Genomic DNA, 25335 nt, shown 5'->3' with positions numbered 1-25335 from the left:
GAAGCAAAACGAACGTGCACAGGACAGCAGACACAAGGGCATTAAATAAGGGAACTAACAAAGAAGATAACAATGGGCAGGTGTGGGTAATGAGACACAGGCGGGAAGCTAAAAGAGAGAACGAGAGGGACGGGGCCATAGACGAGACCGGAGAGAGCGCATGTTATGTCATGATCACAATAACATGTCTCTCTCTCCACACAAAACAAGAGGTTCTGTCATGATTCGCCACTTATTTCAAGAAAAGCAAGACAAGATGGGACAGAACCATGACATCGAAGCTCCTGTGATGATTGGTCATTGTCAATCTGAATTCCAATTAAGCATAATCATCTGACTGTCTCTCTGCTTGGGTCTGCATCACTGAGCAGTGTTTTAATTCAAAGATGGTAAACCGCGATATACAACAAATGTGACAAAAGGTTCATTAAGGCAAAGTAATTAAAGAAGCAAATGGCGAATCGGGGCGCACTACGCTAATAAAACGCAAGCCTCCCGTGGCTGCCGCAGGTCCTAAACTTTTCCCCCCGCAGGAAGCTGGGGAGTCTCGTACTCTTTCTTTATTTGCTAGAGTGGGGGATTCATATGAAATCAATCGGCAACTGTGTGCAACAATAGCAGTCTGCTCATTAGGACTGCGCTCACATACTCCTGCTCATTTGTCTTCTTTTCACAAGAAAACCTTAGGGTGATTTAAATTCCCCTTTCTTGCGCAGATATGCCTGCTCAGCCCTGTATATATTTATATATGTGTGGATGTGTTCGAGAGCGCTTGCACGTGTCTTTGTGTGCATTTGTACTCATAACCTAGAAAAAAATGCATTTGCGGTTAGATTCGTAATTGTGTTCGTTTTCTTGCCCTGTGTGATTCTTTCTTGCGTGTTTGCGCTGTCACCTTGATAGTATTGCAGTAAATGTGGGATAATGATCAGTTTTTGTGTTGTTTTAATGATGTCCTTTAAACCGAAATAAAAGTCTCATCTTGCAATATCTTCTCGTGCAATGTTCTTGTTAGCTGTCTGATGTATTTAACAGCTTTTTTATGTACAAAATAATAAAAGGAAGTAAAACACACTAACAAGTGAGAGGCAGATTCTATTGCAGGGTATAATGGAGTGTGAGGATACTGCTGGGTGTCTTTCAGTAGTTTTTTTTCTTCGTTTACTCTCTCCCTCTCTTTCTCTCTCTCACTTCAGAGGAGGATCATGTAATGGAAGCAGCTTCGAGTTGACAGTTTGTCGCCGAGGGCAAGCCATTTTCACATTGCTCTGTCACAATAAATATATGGATTAAAAACAGGAACCCTGCACGCCGACACACAAGCAGTATGCACTGTTTAAATGAGCTTGTGAAATGACTGCCGCTACAAAATCATATCAGATAAAGAGATGAGGTGTTTGTTTGCTAAGATAATTATTACACTTAATATTTTTTCTGAGTAATAGAGCAGATTTTTTTTAAGTTATTTTCCTCCTTCAGAATGTCTTGTATATTGTCAATATGAGTTTTTTCAACACAATCTCCGTAAAAATGAGTGAATATATTTTACAAGGTGGCTAATTCGTATAAATTTGTACGATCTTCATGCGTTGTTGTATAATTTGCTTTCACGCCAGTGATGTTAGGTTTAGATTAGATTCAGTATTGCGTTTTTAAATAATCGTACATTTTTGTGCAATTCGCATCGTACAAATTCTTACAAATTAGCCACCATGTTATTTTTGTGCATGCTGTTGATGTTTAAAGGACCTCACTGTGTGTTCACGCCAAACTCAAAGCGTTGCGTTCCTCGCTCTCTATTACTTGCGGGGTTACTTGTTTTTCGTGTCACTCGCGCGAATAAATACCTCACGCGACGTGGAATGTCTACGTGCACCCGGACGTTTCACACCATAGTAGTCAATAAGCTTTCTGCGTGAATATCTTGCTCAATTTAAAATTATGCAACTTGAGCGAAAGACGCGATTGAAACCAATATCACGCGTTGATGGCAAACACGTCATCCAATTTGCGTCGCCCGACACGAATTCACGTCTATTCACATCAATTGCTATATATTTTCAGACCTTGTCTGTGTATTTAGCTAAAGCTCTGCTATAATTGGAATATCATAACCATAATGCTTTTGGAATACCATGTGTTTGGTTTTATTCTGTTGGTTTTCGTGCATATGGTTTTGGTGGACTTGAGTGTGGCATGGTAAATATTGTAATATCACAAAAAAGCGATAAAATACACTATATGTTCTTTTAAATAGTTAGACTTTCTCTTTATCCCTCTGTGTGACAGGCAGTGGCAGCTTCAATTGTGAGTAGTCATGGTCACCGGTGTATTATACTAAGTGAACGAGTCTTTAAATCTTAGTAGGTTTCAGGGCAGTTTTATCCGATGGGAATTCATGGAAGCATTTGTCTTTGACTGCCCTATTGTGGTTTTCTCCAGCTCAGGGAAAATAATAGGTTGGCATAGTAACCACAGGTGAGAGTCGGCTCATTCTCTTCTGCAAAGGCACCTTGAAGTGTTTCCCATAGGACTACAGAAGTTTATTTGGTTGCTTGGTGAAAAACAATGTGAAGTATGTTCAGCCTAATGTTATACTGCTGAGGAGCCGGCATCATTGTCAGCTTATCGTTGGTGTTCGATCAAACTCTTGAAAGCGTGTAAACCCATCAAACTTCAAATAGTGTGCGCTACATTTTTGTCTTAATAGATGGTGGTGATAAAACAAAACAAAAAAAAACAGGACTGCATTTGCACTGTCAATGAAATGCTGTATTAATGGCCAGAAAACCATATTAATGCGATCCGGTTAGCCTTTTCCGGCATTGTAGGAGTCCGACGTTGACAGAAGGTGTACAGGTATCTTAAACATAAGACTCTATGCTCATTAGCACTGAGCCGTATCACCTCGAGTCCTTTAATTAGGCACATCACAGATTTCAAATGCTGAGTTTGAAAAGGGCTTCCACGTCACACAGCACTAGGTTCAGTGACACCGAGAACATCCCAGCCTCCACAAAAATCTCTCTTGGTGTTGTTTCTCATGTACCTGGATGCAAAAATGGCACCTGTTTCTCTGTCTTTCTCTCTCTGTCTCCCCTCATCCTAGGGACTTACTGATAAGACCGCTGTGCCTCTTCTTCCCGTAATGAAGATGACGATGGGGATGGAGCCTATTGACCTCCCCGGCTCTTATCGGCCTTATCTGATTTACATTGCCAAATCAGAATCTACTCTATTGATTACAACATAATTAGTTAATTATGGACAGGAAGGAGAGAGGAGATGGACTGCAGGGTGAAGGGCATGTTGATGCTCAGCAATGTCGTCTTCTGCATGTTAAATAAAAGCAGCATGCACTTTGTGTTCCTCACGATAATCTAATATATTAAACAGTTTACGTGTTTAAATTAAAACAATTGAACATGTTTGTTTTAAAGACTGTTTGGCTTTTTCACAGGAGTAAAATGGTCAGTGAAGAGATGCGTAAAGCTGCAATGGGTAACTTAAGCCTTTCAATCGACATCTCTGTTTGAAAAATAAAACTATTACGTACTACTTTTTATTTGTGTTGAAAAACTGCTTAGTGTCCTGGAAAAATCGGACCTGACAGCTCTAATTTTTTAATTGTTAGAAGCAGACTGTTGTAAATCGCAAGGTAAGGAGAAAATGTTTAACACTGATTGTTCATGTAGTCGGTCAATAACTGTTTTTTGATGAGTTTTTACCGCAAAAAAGTTACGGATTGCAGTTTACATTTAAAGCATGTTGATCAACTTGAGGAGATCAAGCTAAATATTATGAGCAGGTTCAATATTTACTAGTTTGCCATTTTTGCAACTGTCCTGTCACAAATTAGGCCACATAAATAGTTTTGTGATTTTTGTAATAGTTTTGTGATTTTGTAATTTATAAAATTGTGTAAATTTATACTGTAAAATGTTAGATTGCAAAATAATCAAAAGAGATATACTGTATATAAATATACATAAAGCAAAATGTGTGTATGTATATATACACTCACCTAAAGGATTATTAGGAACACCATACTAATACGGTGTTTGACCCCCTTTCGCCTTCAGAACTGCCTTAATTCTACGTGGCATTGATTCAACAAGGTGCTGAAAGCATTCTTTAGAAATGTTGGCCCATATTGATAGGATAGCATCTTGCAGTTGATGGAGATTTGTGGGATGCACATCCAGGGCACGAAGCTCCCGTTCCACCACATCCCAAAGATGTTCTATCGGGTTGAGATCTGGTGACTGTGGGGGCCATTCTAGTACAGTGAACTCATTGTCATGTTCAAGAAACCAATTTGAAATGATTCGAGCTTTGTGACATGGTGCATTATCCTGCTGGAAGTAGCCATTAGAGGATGGGTACATGGTGGTCATAAAGGGATGGACATGGTCAGAAACAATGCTCAGGTAGGCCGTGGCATTTAAACGATGCCCAATTGGCACTAAGGGGCCTAAAGTGTGCCAAGAAAACATCCCCCACACCATTACACCACCACCACCAGCCTGCACAGTGGTAACAAGGCATGATGGATCCATGTTCTCATTCTGTTTACGCCAAATTCTGACTCTACCATTTGAATGTCTCAACAGAAATCGAGACTCATCAGACCAGGCAACATTTTTCCAGTCTTCAACTGTCCAATTTTGGTGAGCTCGTGCAAATTGTAGCCTCTTTTTCCTATTTGTAGTGGAGATGAGTGGTACCCGGTGGGGTCTTCTGCTGTTGTAGCCCATCTGCCTCAAGGTTGTGCGTGTTGTGGCTTCACAAATGCTTTGCTGCATACCTCGGTTGTAACGAGTGGTTATTTCAGTCAAAGTTGCTCTTCTATCAGCTTGAATCAGTCGGCCCATTCTCCTCTGACCTCTAGCATCAACAAGGCATTTTCGCCCACAGGACTGCCGCATACTGGATGTTTTTCCCTTTTCACACCATTCTTTGTAAACCCTAGAAATGGTTGTGCGTGAAAATCCCAGTAACTGAGCAGATTGTGAAATACTCAGACCGGCCCGTCTGGCACCAACAACCATGCCACGCTCAAAATTGCTTAAATCACCTTTCTTTCCCATTCTGACATTCAGTTTGGAGTTCAGGAGATTGTCTTGACCAGGACCACACCCCTAAATGCATTGAAGCAACTGCCATGTGATTGGTTGATTAGATAATTGCATTAATGAGAAATTGAACAGGTGTTCCTAATAATCCTTTAGGTGAGTGTATATATATATACTGTATATATACACTGACCAAAATTATAAACGCAACACTTTTGTTTTTGCCCCCATTTTTCATGAGCTTAACTCAAAGATCTAAGACTTTTTCTATGTACACAAAAGGCCTATTTCTCTCAAATATTTTTCACAAATCTGTCTAAATCTGTGTTAGTGAGCACTTCTCCTTTGTCGAGATAATCCATCCACCTCACAGGTGTGGCATTCCAAGATGCTGATTAGACAGCGTGATTATTGCACAGGTGTGCCTTAGGCTGGCCACAAAAAAAGGCCACTCTAAAATGTGCAGTTTTATCACACAGCACAATGCCACAGATGTCACAAGTTTTGAGGGAGCGTGCAATTGGCATGCTGACTGCAGGAATGTCCACCAGCGCTGTTGCCCGTGAATTGAATGTTAATTTCTCTACCAAAAGACATCTCCAAAGGCGTTTCAGAGAATTTGGCAGTACATCCAACTGGCCTCACAACCGCAGACCACGTGCAACCACACCAGCACAGGACCTCCACATCCAGCATCTTCACCTCCAAGATCGTCTGAGAACAGCCACCCGGACAGCTGCTGCAACAATCGGTTTGCATAACCAAAGAATTTCTGCACAAACTGTTAGAAACCGTCTCAGGGAAGCTCATCTGCATGCTCGTCGTCCTCATCAGGGTCTCGACCTGACTGCAGTTTGTCGTCGTAACCGACTTGAGTGGGCAAATGCTCACATTCGATGGCGTCTGGCACTTTGGAGAGACGTGTTCTCTTCACGGATGAATCCCGGTTTTCACTGTACAGGGCAGATGGCAGTAAGGGTGTATGGCATCGTGTAGGTGAGTGGTTTGCTGATGTAAACGTTGTGGATCGAGTGGCCCATGGTGGCGGATGGGGTTATGGTATGGGCAGGCGTATGTTATGGACAGCGAACACAGGTGCATTTTATTGATGGCATTTTGAATGCACAGAGATACCGTGACGAGATCCTGAGGCCCATTGTTGTGCCATTCATCCACGACCATCACCTCATGTTGCAGCATGATAATGCACAGCCCCATGTTGCAAGGATCTGTACACAATTCCTGGAATCTGAAAACATCCCAGTTCTTGCATGGCCCGCATACTCACCGGACATGTCACCCATTGAGCATGTTTGGGATGCTCTGAATAGACATATACGACAGAGTGTTCCAGTTCCTGCCAATATCCAGCAACTTCGCACAGCCATTGAAGAGGAGTGGACCAACATTCCACAGGCCACAATCAACAACCTGATCAACTCTATGCGAAGTAGATGTGTTGCACTGCGTGAGGCAAATGGTGGTCACACCAGATACTGACTGGTTTTCGGACCCCCCCCAATACAGTAAAACTACACATTTTAGAGTGGCCTTTTATTGTGGCCAGCCTAAGGCACACCTGTGCAATAATCACGCTGTCTAATCAGCATCTTGATATGCCACACCTGTGAGGTGGATGGATTATCTCGACAAAGGAGAAGTGCTCACTAACACAGATTTAGACAGATTTGTGAACAATATTTGAGAGAAATAGGCCTTTTGTGTACAAAGAAAAAGTCTTAGATCTTTGAGTTCAGCTCATGAAAAATGGGGGCAAAAACAAAAGTGTTGCGTTTATAATTTTAGTCAGTATATATACAGTACTTTTGCTATATACTGTATGCGTGTGTGTGCGCGCACTCGTGCGTGCATGCATACATGTGTTTATCCCCAACATATTTTGGTGACAAATTTGTACCCAAAAGTGAGCAAAACCTGACAAAAAAAGGCAAGTTTTCTTGTCTTTGAGAAGAAAAAAAAGTTTTTACGTTTTCTTTTATGGCTAGGGTTAGAGTATGGTTTATGGTTTGGTTATCGTATTAATAACTAGCTGTGTATAAAAACAATAGAAGTCTATGTCCTCATTTAGATAAATAAACATGTGTGTACATGTGTGTAAACTATATATAAATTTGTAATTTTTATTATTATAACCTTTATTTGACCAGGAAATGCACATTGAGATTTAAGGGGGTCATATGACACGGCTAAAACGAATATTTTCGCTTGTTTGAGATGTAATGCAATGTGTATATACGACTTAAGGTTAAAAAACGCTGTATTTTACACATACCGTGCATGTTTGTATCTCCTCTTTGCCCCGCCTCTCTGAAACGCAAAGATATTTTACAAAGCTCATCGCTCTGAAAAGCGAGGTGTGCTATGATTGGCCAGTTAACCAGTGCTTAGTGATTGGTCGAATACTGCAAGCGTGTGACGAAAATATAACGCCTCTTACCATATTTGGAATATCAGGTTCCAAATCAATTGTACTGACAGGTACGCCCATCTTACTTGCATATACATTTGGGTGGTCTTAGTCAAATCATACCACCAACTGACGTAGATTTGTGGGGGTGTGGTTACACAAGGAGTTTCAGGCAGGTCTGGGTGAGCATTCGCTTTTAGATAGAATGCATCTTTTGTTCCGACACTTTATTTTTGTAATTTTACATGTCTAATACATGCATGGGCAACTTATAACAAACCAAAGACACAGAAAAACATGTACTGTATTCCATATTACCCCTTTAAAATCTCATTTACAAGAGCGTCCTGGCCAAGAGTTTAGCAACATAGCACATGTGGGTTCATAAGCAAGATCCATCCATACATACACACATTACACAAACAAATTGAATTACATTTAAATTAAAATTAAACAAAGCACCTACAAAAAGTTTCTGTTTCCAGTTCATTTAACGTCACTTTAAAAACATCCATCTAGATCAGCTCACTAAGTTTCAACTTGTTTTGCAAGTTGTTCCATGCAGTGGGAGCAGCAAATTTAAATGCCATTTTCCCTGTTTCGGTTCGCACTCTAGTAACAGACAGCAAACATAACATAACATAAACATTTCATAGTAATAACTGTATAATATAAATACAAATAACGGTATTTGCGTTTGAAGTTATTGTTAAAATGCAGTTTATTGTTTATTGTCGTTAAGAATGTGCGCGTTAAAATATGTGAGCACAAGAGGAAAAATGTATGAATGTGAGCATTAAAATGTGTGTGTGAGAGTAGACATGTATGTGTGCGAAAGGAAAATGTGAGTGTGTGAGAGGAAAAATGTATAAATGTGAGCGTTAAAATGTGTGAGTGTGAGAGTAGATATGTATAAGTGTGAAAGGAGAATGTGAGCGTGTGAGAAGACTAGAATGAATTTTGGCTTGTACGGCCACTCATATACTAGCATAACATTTGCACTAGTATCACAATCGAGATGACTTTCTTACAGACTTACTTCAGATGAGCAGACCTATAACTAAAGACTCTGCTTCAGTGTCTTTCTTGACACGGTGACTCTGGAATAAAAGTCCTATCGAGATTTATCGACAGGATGAGCTGAAACCCATTTCAGCAGACCCAATCGAGCAGCGTGTTTTATGAAGGCTGTACAAGGCCGTGTGAGAGGTTGTGTGCCCGTGTGTTTTGAATCTATTAAGCATCTGTTACCTGACAGCGAATGGCTCTGTCACCATCTATCACACCTGCCTGGTTAGGACCATACTGCCCTCTTGGCAGAATATTTAAGTGTGTGCGTGATCGCACGGCAGCTGCATTTTAATGTATTCTCGCTGCTAATACGCTGCCTGTGTTCCTTGTAGGTGTGATGAGTGTCTGCTATGTTATCACTTTGGCTGTCTGGACCCTCCCCTGAAAAAGTCACCCAAACAAACGGGCTACGGATGGATCTGTCAGGAATGTGACACCTCTTCTTCGAAGGTGAGAGTCAAGTGTTGTGTAGACAGGAGAGTGCAGCATGAATTCCCTGTCCTCTCACTTGAGACACATTCTCACGCTCCTTTAGCATTCCTTTATGTACAGATGAAGGTTTCATTGGATGCACACGCCTGGCCCGAAGTTAACTCGCAGTATGTGTTTGTTTATCGGTCTGGCTAGTGTAGAAATATAACTATATATTTTTTTTTTATTTAATTTAATTTATATTCATATTTTATTATATATTACTGTTATTAAATAAACAATTTGTTGAATGGGTTGTGTAACTTTGTCGCATTTAAGTTTTGTCATGTAACGGCTCTTCTACTGATAACCCAAAATAATATTGGCTACTGGCTAGACATACTTTTAACTTGCTAGCTAATGTAATTTACAAATGTACTTTTGCTTGTTTAGAGCGGCCGTATATCAGACAGTTTCTGCATATCTCGTGTTAATCTTGAGTACATACAGAATAGTATTGCGACCTTCAAATGTCTGTAGAGTATTTAGTTTGATCACATTTATAAAAGACAGATACAGCTGTACAATTATTTCCGACATCAGTTTCACTTACCGCATGCGGTTCATGTCCGGCATCTTTTATCGCTGGGACAGCCGTTCCATCTATCAGTTTCAAACGATCTCCAAATCCAGCGTTATATCCACCGTTTATACAACATTCATCACCCAAATGCAGTGAACAAACAAATACAGCTGAACTTCGCAAACGTATAGTGCTCTCTCTCTCCTGCACACAAGTGAAAGTGACTTGTGCGCATGCTCCTTCTCCCGCTGTTCTTGGTTGAAGCGTGGGCGTGCCGCGTCAACTAAGAAAAGTTGTTACGAAACGGATTTTCGTGTTCGAAAAAAACTTTCCGAAACCTGTACGAACGCTGGGGAGGTGTATCGAGCACAGAAATACTACGCCATACGTCCAACTCGTTTTTTGACAAGTTGACCATGTCAAGCATGAGATGACAACACGTTTAACATTGTAAATAACTCAGAATGCATGAAACACCGTTGCACGGCCGCTTTAAGAAATAATCTATAGGGACTCTATTCTTTGTGGATGTGTGCGGAAGTTAAGTTGGTTTTAGAACATTTATTTTTGAGCTTTAAAATAATAGATATGTTCTAAAACAGCGAGCTGACATCATAGGACATCATAGGCACACACCTGATGTGAAGGTTGTTTTAAATTGCAGGCAATGTTGCCTCTTCATATGCAATTTAGGCCAAATTCTCAAGCGTATCTTTTGTGAGAAAACTATCCTAGAACACCAAAAAAAGGTTTTTTTCCACATTTGTTCAGATAGTCTCACTGTTTTAAAGTATTAGTTCACCAGAAAATATAAATTAGCCTGTCATTTACTCACAGTCATTCTAGGGGTACACCCTAGGCATTTTTTTATTCACTTGACTCTATGGATTACTTATTATGGATGGATGCGTGTTTTGGAGCTTCAAAACCTTGGACCTACATAGTAGTATTACTAAGCTAGGAGTAGCCAGGATGTTATTTAACACTTTGACTGCGTTTGGCTAAAGAAAGGAGATCATATAAACTTAGTATGGCAAAAGGGTGAGTACATTTTGGAGTAATTTTCATTTCTTGGTTTACTATTTCTTTATATTCTTTGTAACCTTTCTTCTCAGCTGTTTTCTTACCTTAGTCACAGTTGATGTAGACCTTCATTGATATTTTGATATTACTTTTACAAAATAGCAAGCGCGTTCTTGTTCTCCCAAACATTTAATGTCTGTTTCTTATTGAATTACAGTGCAATAAAAAGCGGTATGTGTCTTCTTGGAAACCTAATTAAGTTAATAAATGCATCTGCTTTTCAATTTATCTTTAAATGGGCAGTCCAGCCTAGCCAGACTTTAGCGGCATGGAAAATGGGGGTTAATTGATGTTTGCCGAAGAGAAAATAAAAGACGAAAAATGACGGAGGTCTGACTGCATGGCGGAAAGTGGAATTATTGCTCAGGATTCAAATTAAAAGGTTAAAGCAGAGAGCGTGATTGAATGCAAACATTGGCGGATGGTTGCCATTTACTGTATCTTAGTATCTGCACTCTACGCTTACCGTAGAGACGATCACAACACTATTTGGCAAGTCATGCAACTGTCTTGACTGTAATGTAATGATTGAACCATTCTAATTGTCTAATATTTGCTAAAATATGAATTAAACATTAAACTATCTTTAGTCTTTTTTTAAAGTTTCGCAGATAAAAGGCTCTTTTGACGCTGAACACATTTGTTTCTAATACATTTAAAACGGCCTAATCTCTCGCTCATAAAATCGACCGTTGAAGAATTACGTTCTGGCAGCGAGACCCCCTTTGTGTGCGCTGTGTATCTCTTGTAAATAGTGCTATTGTAAGTCAAAGGCGTAGAAGAAAAGCTGCAGATCGGTAACCTGCTGCTGCAAAATGAGAGCTTTGCAGTTCAGAACAAAAGCGATGGAAGGAAAGCGAGTGGTGACAGAGAAAAGAGCTTTAGACAGTGGGAGGTGCACCAGGGCCACAGGGATTAAACAAGTCTTTGCCTTTAGAATGCGTTCGGTGACAGCCAGCCGTGAGACCAGCATCTCTCCGGGGACTTTCAGAGACCAGACGCAATCCTGTTTAATCACAGACGCACACACACATTCCCCATGAAATCCAGGCCACACACATCTCTACCTCTCTCTCTCTAACACATGCTGTGTGTGATTTTAGTTGGACCTGTTGTCTTATCTCATTCTCGCCGCCTGGTTTCTGCTGTCCTGCTGTCCTGCTTTGATTTTTCTGGTTGCTTCTAATGTCGTCGTTTTATGTTCTTTCTAAAAGTAAGACTTAAAGGAGTGATGACAGGATGGGCAAAAGAACAATTTAGTTAGTTAGTTATTTAGTTTAATCTTTATTGTCCACTACTGTGGAAATGTGTCTTTAGCTTCTTATTAAAAACACAATAACACACATAACACAAAACACATAATACAAAAAACAAAACATCAGTATAAAAAAATCCATAAGGAGTAACCTATCTTTCATAATCACTGGGTAACAAACATAAAGGATTTCTTCTATTTTTACTGCAAGCAGATGGTTGCACAAGGTAGAGGGCAAAACTAATTCAAAACTAAACGTCTACATCAAAGTCACAAAAAAATGTGCTGTGCATCCAATAATTTACGGGTATGAAAGTATTCAGGATTAAATTGAAAATGTCAAATTCTGTGTCTGTTGTTTTGCAGGGGCAGTTACATTTATTTGGCAGATACTATTATTTTAGATATTTAGACAAAATTTTGATTTAAGATTTTTTTATAGATTACATTGTATTTTACCGTTGCTGTCCTTCTGAAACCTTGTATGTCCAAATTCATTTTTCAGGAAATAGAAAAAACACTTTACTTTTTAAATGATTAAATACTGTGTTTTCAAAGTTGACAAGCAGGTTTTAATACTTTTTGATGCAAAACCCAGTGACAAACATAAAGGATGACTTAATTAACATAATAATGAATTATGGCAAAAAATAAAAATACGAAATATGGAGATACGAGGTTTTAGATGGACACCAGCGATATTTTTCTTTATTATTTTTAATAATAATTAAAAAATAACTATTTTATTTTAAACTGAAAATGTCTTAATTAATTGTAATAATTTGTATCCTAAATGAGTGATAAAGTAAATATATGGAGCTTGTTCTGCACTTGTTTGCCTTTAAATACAGACACATCTGACCCATCACAGCTAAAATTGCAATGACTGTGCCAATGATTTTGACTGTGGCTGCCATTTGAAACATAATTGATTCCATTATGGGCACCAAAGAGCTCTCCGGAGATGAGCGCTGTGTTTAAGTACTGTAAGTTCAGTAATCTGCTGTTGAGACCTCTTTACCTGTAGTCGGTCCTGATGTTTTTTGAAATGCCATCTTAAAATGCAGCCAGCTTCATCTGCATTTCTCCTCCTACGCACGATTGTGGGGGGTCGACATTAAAGGGGAACGATGCTTTGGTTTGCCACCACAGAACGGCAGCGTGCGACTAAAGAGGCGATCTGTTATCCCTTCCAGCCTTGCGTGAGTGGGGGAGAGAAAGAAGCGAGAGGATCCAACCATCTTTCTTTTCAGCCTCTCAATCAAAACCGACAGGCTCTCGACTCGCCGTATACTGCAGACCGTTATACGTGAGGCCGATCCGTGGGTGTCGCGGTTGTTGATTGAAGGGTACGAGATACTCCCGAGCTTGCCGTGTGGTTATCTGTCTCTCTGTGAAATTCTCGCATTCGTTGCCTTTTTTAAAGGTCACCATAAATGGGTTTTTGCCTCTGAGGTCTTGATTAATAAAAAATGTTGTTTAACTTGATTCTTGGTGGATGATTTGTTGCATCAAGACGTTTGCGTTATTAAATCACTTAATTACGTTTGCCTCGCTTTCCCCACCTAAAAAAGGGTGACAAGAAAAAGCTCATTTTCATTAGTTACGAGCACGCAGGCATACAGGGCTGGCGCTACTATCAGTTCATCCGCAATAAAGTCTTTATTAGCTTGAGATGAGTTCATTACGCGGGCTGTGTATTTTCCTGCCTGCGCACGTTAGATAACCCCCAGGCCAACGAAGGCCACATCCCTCCGCTGTCACCTCAAAGCCCCGCCGAATTGATTTGGGTAATAAAATGACAGTCCTGTCATAATATACGGATGGCCTTTAGTTCGAGAACCCGATAGGTGGTGGAGAGGGGCTTGTTTGAGCTTTATTTACACCCGCGTGTCACCGCAGCTCACCCTCGTGATAAAACGTCCCGGCAGATGCATGGTGGTGAGTTTGAAATGCCACGGGGCGCACCCCGCTTAGAACATGCCTTAGGACGGCTTTTGGGGGTTGTTAATTAATTTGATTTTCTATCTAGACTTTGGGTCAACCTTCTTACTGCGGCAATTATAACACTTAGACGAATGTATTTCTGTCGCCCGAGATGAAGTGCAAGCACAACAAAAAGGCCACTTCTTGACCTTGAGGTTTACTTAGGGGCTGTTTTAATTTATTTTGTGTTTTTTTATCCGTAAAGCACTTTACAATCATGAACACATGCTGTAAAGTAGTATGCGGTTATTTGTGGGCCTGTTAATATTTGATTTGCTGTTAAGCTTTGGTTCTGGAGACGATTACCTTTACAAGCGCAGCCATCAGTCAAAGCCTTGACAGACCGACCCGCTAAACAGCCTTAATTAAGTTTGGCTAATGAACATAATGAAGTCCCTCACTCTGCCTGCTTTACCATGGAATGAAATTTGTAATGGAAAATTGAGATCATTATTCATCAGACTGGATGACGTTTGATTGCCACCTGACAGAATCAAGGGCAAAAACCTTACTAGTACATTTCGTAACAGTCTAATAGAAAAGTTCATAGCCGACCTCCTCTAGATCACCTCATACACATCAGCCACACACATTTTTTAAGGCAAACTAAAAAAGTGTTTAATGGACGTCTGATAGCCAAGGTCAAGTAGGGTGAGCTATTGTAGTTGTGTACCACCAAAGGTTGGGGTTCGGGAAAGAGTAGCGGGGTCCTGAGAGAAGTTATCTCTGTGTTTCCTGCTCGCGAGATGGAGAGAGTGTAGTGACAAAGGGAAAATCAATGCACTAGAGTCACGTCCATCACTTTAACTAGGCAAGCCGGACACCTCCTGCCCTCTCAGGGGCCAATTTACTGAGTAAACAGGACCCTGGAGATGACATGGCAAATTCCAGCTGTCCCGTTGGTCACTTTCTCTCAGTACTTACTGGGTTTTAATAACTCGCTCAATGCACCTCTATGGCACAACCTGGTAACAGGGTGGACCGGTCAAAGGCTTTTGTAATGTTTTGGTAAAAATGATCCAATTTACCACAGAAGCTATGAACCTTTAAGATCCACCAACCCAGAGAGGCCATCTTTTGAAGCACCTGCAGTCTAGTTCATTGGTCATTTTTATAGTTGAACTTGGTATGTTATCTGCTTTGAGATCTTGTTGTTGACCGCTTTGAAAGAGCGAGGGTACTGAGAACACTGCGGAAGATATTTGGGGGTCAATGTAGTTGTTTTGCAAGTAGTTTTGCTCCACCTCCCTAATAGCACACATATATCTGGCAGACATTGATGCCTGCATTTACTTCTGGAAGATGTCTGTTGGCTCATCTGCAAAAGGTCTCCGAGACGTCTGCTGTCATAGAAGATGTCTGTAAGATGTTTATGATTTAGAACGTAGGCAAAACTGCCTTTTCTAAGACGTTTAGCAGATGTTTTCCAGATCTTTAGCAGACATTTTACAGACGTACCTTTGCTATCGGGGTAGAGAAGCCACTCAATATGTCCCAGCCCTAAATTCCTGTTTCGGTGGAAATTATGTCAAGTCATCTAACAAAGCTGCGCATTTCAAGGCACTTCACTCAGTCTTTAATCCAAATTAGTTTCAAGAAATCAAATAACAGAAGGTTTTACTGCCTCCATTCATAAAAAAAACATGACATAAATACGAGCTTGTCAGTCCACCGGGCGACAACGAGAATGTAGTGAGGAGGGTAGAGAGACTGTTGCCTCTGCATGCATTATTAATAAAGAACCAGGAATTACCTAATCACACCCCTCAAAGGTGACACTGGACATGACAAGAGTGTGTATAAACCTCTGACCTCAGTGCTGCTCAGAATAGTGAAGAGACGATGTAGGGCCTTATTTAATTTACCTATATTTGATAGGATTTTCCCCGGTATCTGCTGACAAAGGGAAATGCTCGTACATGGGGATGTCTTCACACATACTAACACATCTGTTCCAGAATGGATTCTCGCACACTCCCATATGCACACGTACAGACCTGCACACTGTTTAACAAATGCAGCCTTAGAGGAGCATTACCCTGTGATGCTATAAATCACATTAATGGGGATCAGCAAACTGCATGCTGTTCATAACAGGAAGGCCACACACACATAGTCAGGCCCCTCTTGAGCTCTCCATTCTTTTCTGTGACTGGTTCGAAAAGACTTTCCGTAGGTCGGTAAGGTGATTTAGTCAGCCTGAGCGTTCCAGGTTCCTTACACAGGTGAGGACAGGGGGTAAATTAATGTAGAATAGTGTTTTGTTGACTCGAGTGTATCATACAGAAAAGGCTTGTCGATGTTCCATTGTATTATTTGATTGATCCACATACTGTCTCCATTTGGGCTGTTGGCTCTGTGTTTCCTGCACATTGAGGACGTCTGCGCGTGTCACCTCTGTGAACTTTTGCCACAGAGCGCGCTCTAAAATGCAACCAAATGTGCCCTTTTACCTCCGTTGATATGGAGGAGAAATATTACTTATTATTATTTTTTTAAAACAGCTGTTTTGAACTCTGGATTTTTTCTAATTTTGTCTTCCACTTAAAAAAAACCCTACCTTACCTTGGGTGCACTTGGGGTTCACCGCGCGTGCTTAACATTACTCACCACGCTGCAGTCTCAGATGCGGCTCATTTGTTTTCGCCCGCGAGTCCGTGTTTTAGTACTACTTTATTAGTGCCCTCTTTATTGCATCTGCTTTTATGCTAGATGTTGTTTAGTTTTCAGCTGCTGTATGTCCATTTAAGAGCCCCCGTTCACAGCGACCAGTTTTCTCACTGAGTTTGAGCACTTCCATTTATTCGTGATTTAATAATTTACCTGAAACAGCTGAAATTGGAAACAGAGAGAAAGTACCAATCTCTCCATGTGCCACACCTCCTCGCAGCGCCGGCTCTTATCAGATGTGAATAAAAAATTAAAAAGGAAAAATCTCAGGCTTGCGCATTTTACTGTTCATTTAATTAGCCAACTCTCGGTAAGTTCACCTCAATATCTGTCACACCTCACTAAAATGAAAATCCATTCTCTGGGAAAAAAGGTAGATTAATGAATGCCCTTTGTAATAAATGAAAATGTGAAGCGCAAATATGCATAGTCATGAAATTTAATTGTGCTTTCTGGTGATTGGGTTTTGCTGGGAGAGGGTGTGTGAGAGAACAAGACCATGGGGCCAGAGGTGGTTCAATGTAGCGCGTAACACACAGCCTCGGCTGCCTAATGAAGCAAGTGTTTATGACCGAATGCGATCGTGTCATTTCCACTACAGTGAAACGCGTACACAAACGCACACCTTGCATATGTGCTCGTAGACCATTGCAGTCAAGTTGTTTACTCGTGTAAATATCTGTCAGCTCTCTATACAACTCCCAAACGGACAAGATTGGGATATACAAAGGCATGGGAACCCTAGTAAAACTGCTATTCCATTATAAAATTATTAGCATGAACATTTGGTTGGAAATTATGCATGCATAACTTTTTAGTGTCCCTGCATGCTTAAAAACAATAGAAACCATCATTAAAATACCATTTATGAACCATTAGCGTTTTCCATTAAAACCATTACTAAACATTATTTTAATAGCATTAATGGTGTTCTATTGGTTCCCGTCTCCCAGATAATATCCCACTAATATAATCCATCACATACCATCCGAAACCGTTATAGTTTCCATTAAATCCAATACAATTCCCATTATAACCATTAAATCCATTTTGGGAAGGCCCTGCTGAAAAAAACAATAGAACCCCAACAGAAACCATTACAGAAATTCTAATGGTTTACAATAAAATACCATTATGAACCATTAGCTTTTTCCATTAAAACCATTACAAAATGCCTTTTTGTAGTGTATTTTGGGAATATAGTTCCAGTAGGATTTAACATCCCACCAATAGAATCCATCACATACCAGTAGAACCATTACAGTTTCCATTTAAACCAATACAAATCCCTTTAAAACCAATAAAACCATTATAACTTCTTTAATGGTTTCTATTGAGCAGGGGGGTTCCCTGATGAAAAAGAACAATAGAAACCATTAAAGAAGTTGTTTTGGTTTTAAAGGGATTTGTATTGACTTTAATGGAAACTGTAATGGTATGTGATGGATTCTATCGGTGGGATGGTAAATTCTACTGGAATAATGCCCCAAAACACTACCCTGCTGAAAAAAACAATAGAAACCATTAAAGATGTTATAATGGTTTTAATGCTTTGTAAGGGATTTGTACTGGTTTTATTGGAAACTATAATGGTTCTACTGGTATGTGTAAATCTTATTGGAATAATGCCCAAAACACGCTACAAAAAATAATTTTGTAATGGTTTTACTGGAAAAGCCCATGGTTCATAATGGTATTTTAATGGAAACCATTAGAATTTCTCTAATGGTTTCTGTTGGGTTTCTATTGTTTTTTTCAGTAGGGTACAAAAAGGAATTTTGTAGTGGTTTTAATGAAAAAAGCTAATGGGTTTTTCAGAATTTCTGTGATGGTTTCTATTGGATTACCGTAAAAACCCAATAGAAACCATCACAGAAATTCTAATGGTTTCCAATACCCCTTTAAACCGTTAAAACCAACACAACCCCTTTAATGGTTTCTACTGGGGGTTTTTTTCAGCAGGGATGTGCATCATTCGTACATCTTTGACAAAAGCTTAGATTTTCTTGCTTCCATTTGAATCACCAAATTGCCAACAATGACAAGTTTATTTGGATTTAGGCTATTTTAAATGTATTCATTCATTTATTTAGTGACCTACAAATAGTGCAGAATATATTGAATCTGTTTAAAACTTTTGGACCCCACTTTTTTCAAGAAAAAGTTTAATTTCGCTTATTTTTTCCTAGCAAATGTTTTTTTCCTTCGTTTCTATGAAGAGAGATGGTTCGGAGGGGTCATGAATAATCCGGGGTCTGATAGCGCTCTCTTTCTCTCTTCCATCCCTTCCTCTACATCCTAAAAACACCCATTGGTTTATACCAAGGTGCTTCATTTTCTGTAGATGTTGCTCCAGCGTCCTTACATGCTGCGTGTTTTCATCATCGTTGTGGGACATCAATCCATCTTCCGCGGAGCAAGCGGGATTGCAGGCTCACGCCAGCACCTATCAGGCGGGAGACCGAAAAGCTGTTTCTTTCCCTCCGTCACATAAAGGCAGCGCTCTGCACATTTTACACGCGCACAAATAAATACAATGAAAGCAGAAAACACAATAAAGAAAGAAGTCATGCTAATTAGCCCGCTAATTCTTTGAGGACTGTGCCAGCTTGATAAAGGATGCTAAAGCTTATTAAAGTAAACGCGGCGTCGTACATTTTTAATTCTTTATATATCATTTTTTTAAACACAGCTTTATTTTAATCCCACTTTATGAAGTTTGCTGCATGTTGTGTGGGTGGCAAGGATAAGAGAAAGGGGGGGTTTATTGTGCCGCTGGGGTCTTTGACTCAGATGCATTAACACACCGCAGGCCTTTGTTGCCACCTAGGGTCCGGACCACGCGCTTGCTTTCATCTTTGCTCGCTTAAACTCTCCCTCACGCTGCCGCTCACACCATTTCGCTTTAGCAACGTTTTTTTTGCCCTTTTAAAATCAAAAATGCAATTAGAATGTGGCATCTCATTATCATACATGTATAAGTCGTAGCCAGAGGGCTGGCTGCTGCATGGAGAGTGAATGGCAGAAATGAAGGCTCCAGCTTTCCCCAGAGGAGAGTGATGGAGATATCCCACAAAGCTGCTGCCTGTCAGCATGATCGGGCCCTCAGAGGGCCAGCCTATCCACGATGTCTCTGCCTCACAAAGCAAATGTCACACTGTCAGCAAAATGAGCACCCTGTTTAAAAATATTGAAATGGGAGCTCTACAGAATGGAGAGGAACTTCACATTTTGGAATTATTCTTATTTTGACAAGTACATATCACTATTTTTCAGGAAAGCGTTTTATCTTACTGGGCATGGACGTATTGTGGGAGTGTTGTTCTTTATTAAGTGTCCTCAGGCTGAGCAGGTGAACAGATAAAGGAGACAGGGGCTAGTTGTCACAAAAGGAAGTAGGCTAATAGGCTACTGTATAGTAACTAAGGGACCGAGTCAAAAGTCCAATTACTTGTTTTTTGTGCATAACTTTCAGTTGAAAAGGGAGTTAAATTAATATCATGTTAATTATTTTTTTTACTTATAAGCACTATCCTAACATGAAATATCATTATGTTTGTAATAACTGTTGCCTAAACATTAGCAGACAATGGTAATATTATAAAGGTATTGTCAGACTGAGGCAGGTTGTCTTGTGTGTCTTGAAGTTTTGTATACTTTTTTGCAGTTAATTATTTATTATTTCTGTATTATTTGTTATTAATTACTTAATATCTGATGCAATATTATTTTTATTATGGTAATTAATACAATAACACCAAATGTTGTCTAAATATATTAAATTACGTATTTGGTCAAAACAACTCACGTTTTTGCTTTTTCTCCCCCTTTTCACATTTGTGGTTTTTTTTCGCTTAGATCAACATGACTGTTTAATGTACCACATGCATGACCCTAAAGGACGTGCTTTCTCCCAGCTGCCAAGCTCCTCGTGTATCTGTAGTGCATCAGAATGTGTTAGCAGTTCATAGGAACTAAGTTTATGCAGTAATCCACCAGTCGTAACACGCCATGTCCAGCACCCTGTCCTCGGGGATAAACACTATTAATCACAGACCGCCAATGACTTGTGGGTCCAAGTGTGTGAAGTCATGTCCATGTGTGTCCATGAGAGTGTGAAAAAGCTCAATCAAGGCGCTACGAGATTGTTAGCATCCCGTTTAAGTGCTGACTGGCCTGATGATAACGTATGGCACCAAAAATAATTGGAAAATTGGCCGGCTTGTCAGAGAGATTTGGTGGATGTCACGGGCCGATCCGGCAGCGAGGTTCATGAGGCGTCGTCCCGCCGTGAGATTTATATCCCCCCACAGGCCGGCAACGGCAAAGTACCCAGAGTTCAGGAAAAAGTAACTCATTTTTCATAAAGGTCTAGCCGCATATCAAAAGTCATCCGCAGACAGAGACAAGACCCATATGGGAGAGACATTGCTGAATAAGGCAAAGCTGTCTCTTCAGATTAACTGCTGAGACAGCTGCTGAAGCCAACATTTACCCCTCGTGTATCACAATCCCGATGTTAAATTTCATAGAAAATTGAAGGTCTATATTAGGTGTACTTACAATACGGTCACGCTTTATTACCGTGTAATTACTATTTAACTACTAGGTTATTACTTTACATGGATTTAGTTTCTGTTAATGTATAAAGAGCTTTAAGTAAAGAAACAATAGATGCTTTCATGAGATTTCTCGATGTGTGTGCGTGCTCTTGACCTGGTCTGTAAGTAAAGGCATGAATCATCATGCGTTTCTCGGCTGTTTGGCGTGTAGTGTGTGGTCAGGACACCACACATTGCTGTGCGTAGATGTGTTTATTAACCTTTGGAGGAGGGGATAATTGCATCTGTCAGACTCACTTAAAAGCTGAGATGGCCGTCATTTCCTGTTTGTCGTGCCCTCTAAATCTGCAGTGTCTGTAAGTGACTCTGGCATGACGTTTGCTCTCTGTTCTCTGTGGCAGGCATGCTAAAATTAGCAGGTTTTCAACTTAAGCCTAGACTACACTATTGGATTTTTTATTGTTTGTTCAATTTATGTTTTATTATAAGGATGTAAGATGTGAGAACTTTTGTTTAAGTCTCATGCCTCTCAGATACAGTACCAAAAATCTCACGTCTTGAAATCAGTTTCAGAAGAGATTGTCAGAATGTCACAAACTAAGATCAGATATGCCACATTTGCAATCTGAAGTCAATATTATGGAAGATTTCATTATGAACAGAAACGGTCTCATCACTTTTACCCAAATTCAGATTATTTTACCTGGACAATCTACAATCATTTTACAACTCCATACTCTAAATGTATTTGAAAATGATCTCATTTGGTTCTATTTTTATTTCTTCTTGTTGATGCTTAAATAAAACACAGCTGAGAACTCTATAAAATCACTAAGAAATATGGAAGAGCAACCTCTAAGCCAGGGGTATTCAATTAAAGTTCCAAGAGGTCCAGTCTTTATACTTTCTTCCAAACGGAGGTCCGGACAATATGTTTTTTTTAAATAACAAAAAGTAAATATTTAATCAATTTAGCCCACTTAGCCCACTTTTATATATATATATAAAAGGTATGATCTTTTATCAGGCCATTTATTTTATATTTTGATATCCACAGTATGTATGTATTGTAGGCTCTGTGGCTTTAGGGGAATGCCCTCTTAAGTCTGATCATTAATATTTGTAAATAAAAAAGCTATAAACAACAAATTTAATGTAAGAATTAAATTGCTCTCATCATAAACAGAAAACAAAGTTACTTACTAAATTATCCTTTCCATGCCTTTCATACCAGAACTACTTCTATCTTTAGAACAAAATGTGATCCTGCTTGTGAAAACCCAGCGAGTCTTTTTACTGTTTTCTACATAAAATCATCCTACAGAATATTCTGTGAAAATATAACAACAATATCTTCAATATTGACTGAATAATGCCATTTCAAAGATCAAAATTTTAGTTAATGCTTGAAATTAATCTTTGATGCTTGTTATTTAATAATTAATTCGTTTATGAGAATTTAGCCTGGGTTTTCACAGGGACACAAATGTTTACATGCTGATCAATAATGCTAATGATAAATGCAGGCTAGATAAAAACGTTATGGTTCATAAAATATCGCAAATCTGGTTGAAAGGTTGGAGACATATAGCAAACAGTAAACAGACTGACAGAAACAAATACTTTAATATTGCTGCATTTTGTTTACTGTTGTGTCTCCAATTATCTGCTCTGCGTGTCTGCACTAGTGTGGTTAAAATAGTGTCTGCTGCTCTTCATGCGGCGCGTCTTTGGAGGGAGAAAAGCAGCGCACGCGGAGCGGAAAGGGTTCAAATGAAGCTCGTTAATAGCTAAGAGATATCACAGGATATAGCGACAAAAGATCAATTACATAAATGTTCCTGAGAGTACGCGTGATGTGATTCTCCGTTGTGTAGACACGCGGCTCAATTTAAACAACTGAAAGAGTCCAAATTTTAAATGTCTCGGATGAAACGAAGCAAAGGTCCGGATCCGGCCCACGGTCCGCCAGTTGACGATGACTGCTCTAAGCAATGAATGTTCTAACGGTTGCTACGCCTCAGACTCAAACTGAAGCATTTAAAAGCATATTAAGAAAGTGTTTTATATGTTCAAAATATGCTTTTTAATATGCGTTTGATTTACATCCCTTTATTTTGCAGGAGGAGGAGGAACCACGAGATGTCGAGGCAGAGCCTGTGAAAGAGGAAATTAAAGAGCGAGAGATCCTGAACTGAGTAATTCTCAGCATTACCTCACCTCTTGTCTACACAGTCAATGGCATCACCGCATTTCCCGCTGAATAGCAGGAAGCAAAATGACGTTCACATATGAAACAGACTGCCACTTCTGTACCAGCCTAAATCTTTTGCCTAAAATCAACTCCATGATCTCTATATATTTACAAAATATACATGAAACTGTATAGACTCAGCAGTAAGTCAAGTCAATCAGCTTGAGATCTCATGAGTGGATTCTGGATATCAGAGCTCAACCAAAGGAAATGATCTTTGAAGTATTGCAGCATTACCTGAAGACACATCTGTTCCTTGATCTGCATATGAGCCCTGTTTCTTCCTTCATTAGATTTGCTTTCTTTGGCTTGCAATTCGTGCCCGGTGAAAGCCCCTTATTTTTAAAGGTTATTTTCGCACACTAATTGACATTTTCTATTGCGCAACCTGGACCTGAATATCCTTCGTGATATAAAATCTTACTGGTCTCGCGTGTCCAGATTTTCTCCAAGCAATGTTTCACATATTTTTCTATGCTGAGATTGTACTGTATCGATGTCTGTCCTCTCACATTAAAATCTGTTTTTTGTTTTTGAACACCAGTGCATTATACGTCTTCACAGACTTGGAATTATATTGGCAGGATTTGTTTCTCGTGGTATATTGATAATTCATTACATATTAATGGTAAGAGCAAAGTCTATTTTATCATTTTTTACAAATCTCATTTTTATAACTGAAGTATAGCTCAACCCATCCTTTTATCATTGACAGTGTTATCATCCAACCGTATGCGTTCACATCTCTGTGAGACTGTCATGTATGTGCTGTGTGTGTTAAAATGTTGGAACAATTCATCTGCCTCACTTTGAATTCAAGAAGAGTCTGTATTTAGGTACTTTAAAAACATGACATTCGTAATAAACATGACTTGTGATGTTTTTTTTTTAAGAATTATGTTTGTCATTGATGCTGTACCTAACATGTCCACCAAGATATTTGGCAGAATTCCCAAGTTGCTCTTTTCTATGTAATGAAAGTGGATCCATGGTGGGTATAAATGATAACAGATTTTCAATTTTGAGTGATAAGTCATTGTTTTTAAATGTTACTGAGCGTAATGATTTGATAATGAAAACATTACAGTCATCTCTCAGATGATAGATGTGTTGTAGATGTGATTCTCATGTCTTCAGCATGAGAGAGTGCCCTCGCCGGTGGGCACTCTTAACATAACGCTCTCTATATTCAGCTCTGCTGTGTCCTTTACTCACAGTGCACATCATGTCATTTAACCATTCTCACACACCACAGGGGCGAGAAAAAGACTGTAGATGCTGTTTTATCTTAGTATCTCATTGCCTCACAAGGCTTCTCTTCTCCTCACCCTGTCAGGGAATCTGGCCTGCATCTTGACATTAATGCATCGAGGGGTGTAATTCCAATTTGTTCCAAAGCAACTATTAATTTGCCCATTTCAGGGCCATGCAGAAGGAACCCCTGTAAGGCCACTGAACCATGAAAGACATTATCTGAAGGGCTGTTTCTTTCTTTCGTCTATCCATTTTTTCTTTTTTTGAAGGGGAAGGATTTCGTGTTGTGCCGGCGATTGATGCGCATTGATGACACGTCGCTGGTTCCTGCAGCCGTTTGAGATGGACCCCCTGAAGTCGAGCTCCCAGCATGCAGAGTGCGAAGTATGTCATTAGGATTGTAATAAAGGCAGCGGGTGTGCTTATGTCAGAGTGGGCCACTCGCTCAAGATTCCCCTCCATGCTCCCTTTCACAATCTGAATACAACCTCTGCATAACAACAATGCTGGTGACTACATGTTCAGAGCAGGAAAGCTTGGAAAGCAGATGTTTCAGAAAACATGTTGCGAGAGCGTTTGATAAAATCTGTAGTATTCTGGAGCAGGGGCGTAGCTACACGGTGGCCATGGGTGGCCACGGCTACCCCTGAATGATGGATGGCCATCTATCTGGCCACCTCTGTTGTGCGAAGCAGTTTTAAGA

The 25335-nt window shown here is 39.8% G+C and overlaps 1 protein-coding gene across 1 annotated transcript in view; it reads left to right on the top strand.

The window, feature by feature from the left end:
- phf14 (PHD finger protein 14) overlaps nt 1-24271 on the top strand; it is a 75558-nt gene extending 51287 nt beyond the window's left edge. The window contains exons 17-18 of the mRNA XM_057354882.1: nt 8907-9024; nt 23248-24271. Of these exons, the coding sequence (XP_057210865.1) occupies nt 8907-9024; nt 23248-23322 (193 nt within the window). The 3' untranslated portion in view covers nt 23323-24271. The remainder of the gene's footprint in view (nt 1-8906; nt 9025-23247) is intronic.
- Nucleotides 24272-25335: the final 1064 nt, after the last annotated feature.

Source organism: Triplophysa rosa, linkage group LG16 (assembly GCF_024868665.1).
Source record: "Triplophysa rosa linkage group LG16, Trosa_1v2, whole genome shotgun sequence".
In the NCBI taxonomy this organism is placed as follows: domain Eukaryota; kingdom Metazoa; phylum Chordata; class Actinopteri; order Cypriniformes; family Nemacheilidae; genus Triplophysa; species Triplophysa rosa.
The sequence above is the reverse complement of the archived record's forward strand: the minus strand, read 5'-3'. Positions and strand labels throughout refer to the sequence as shown.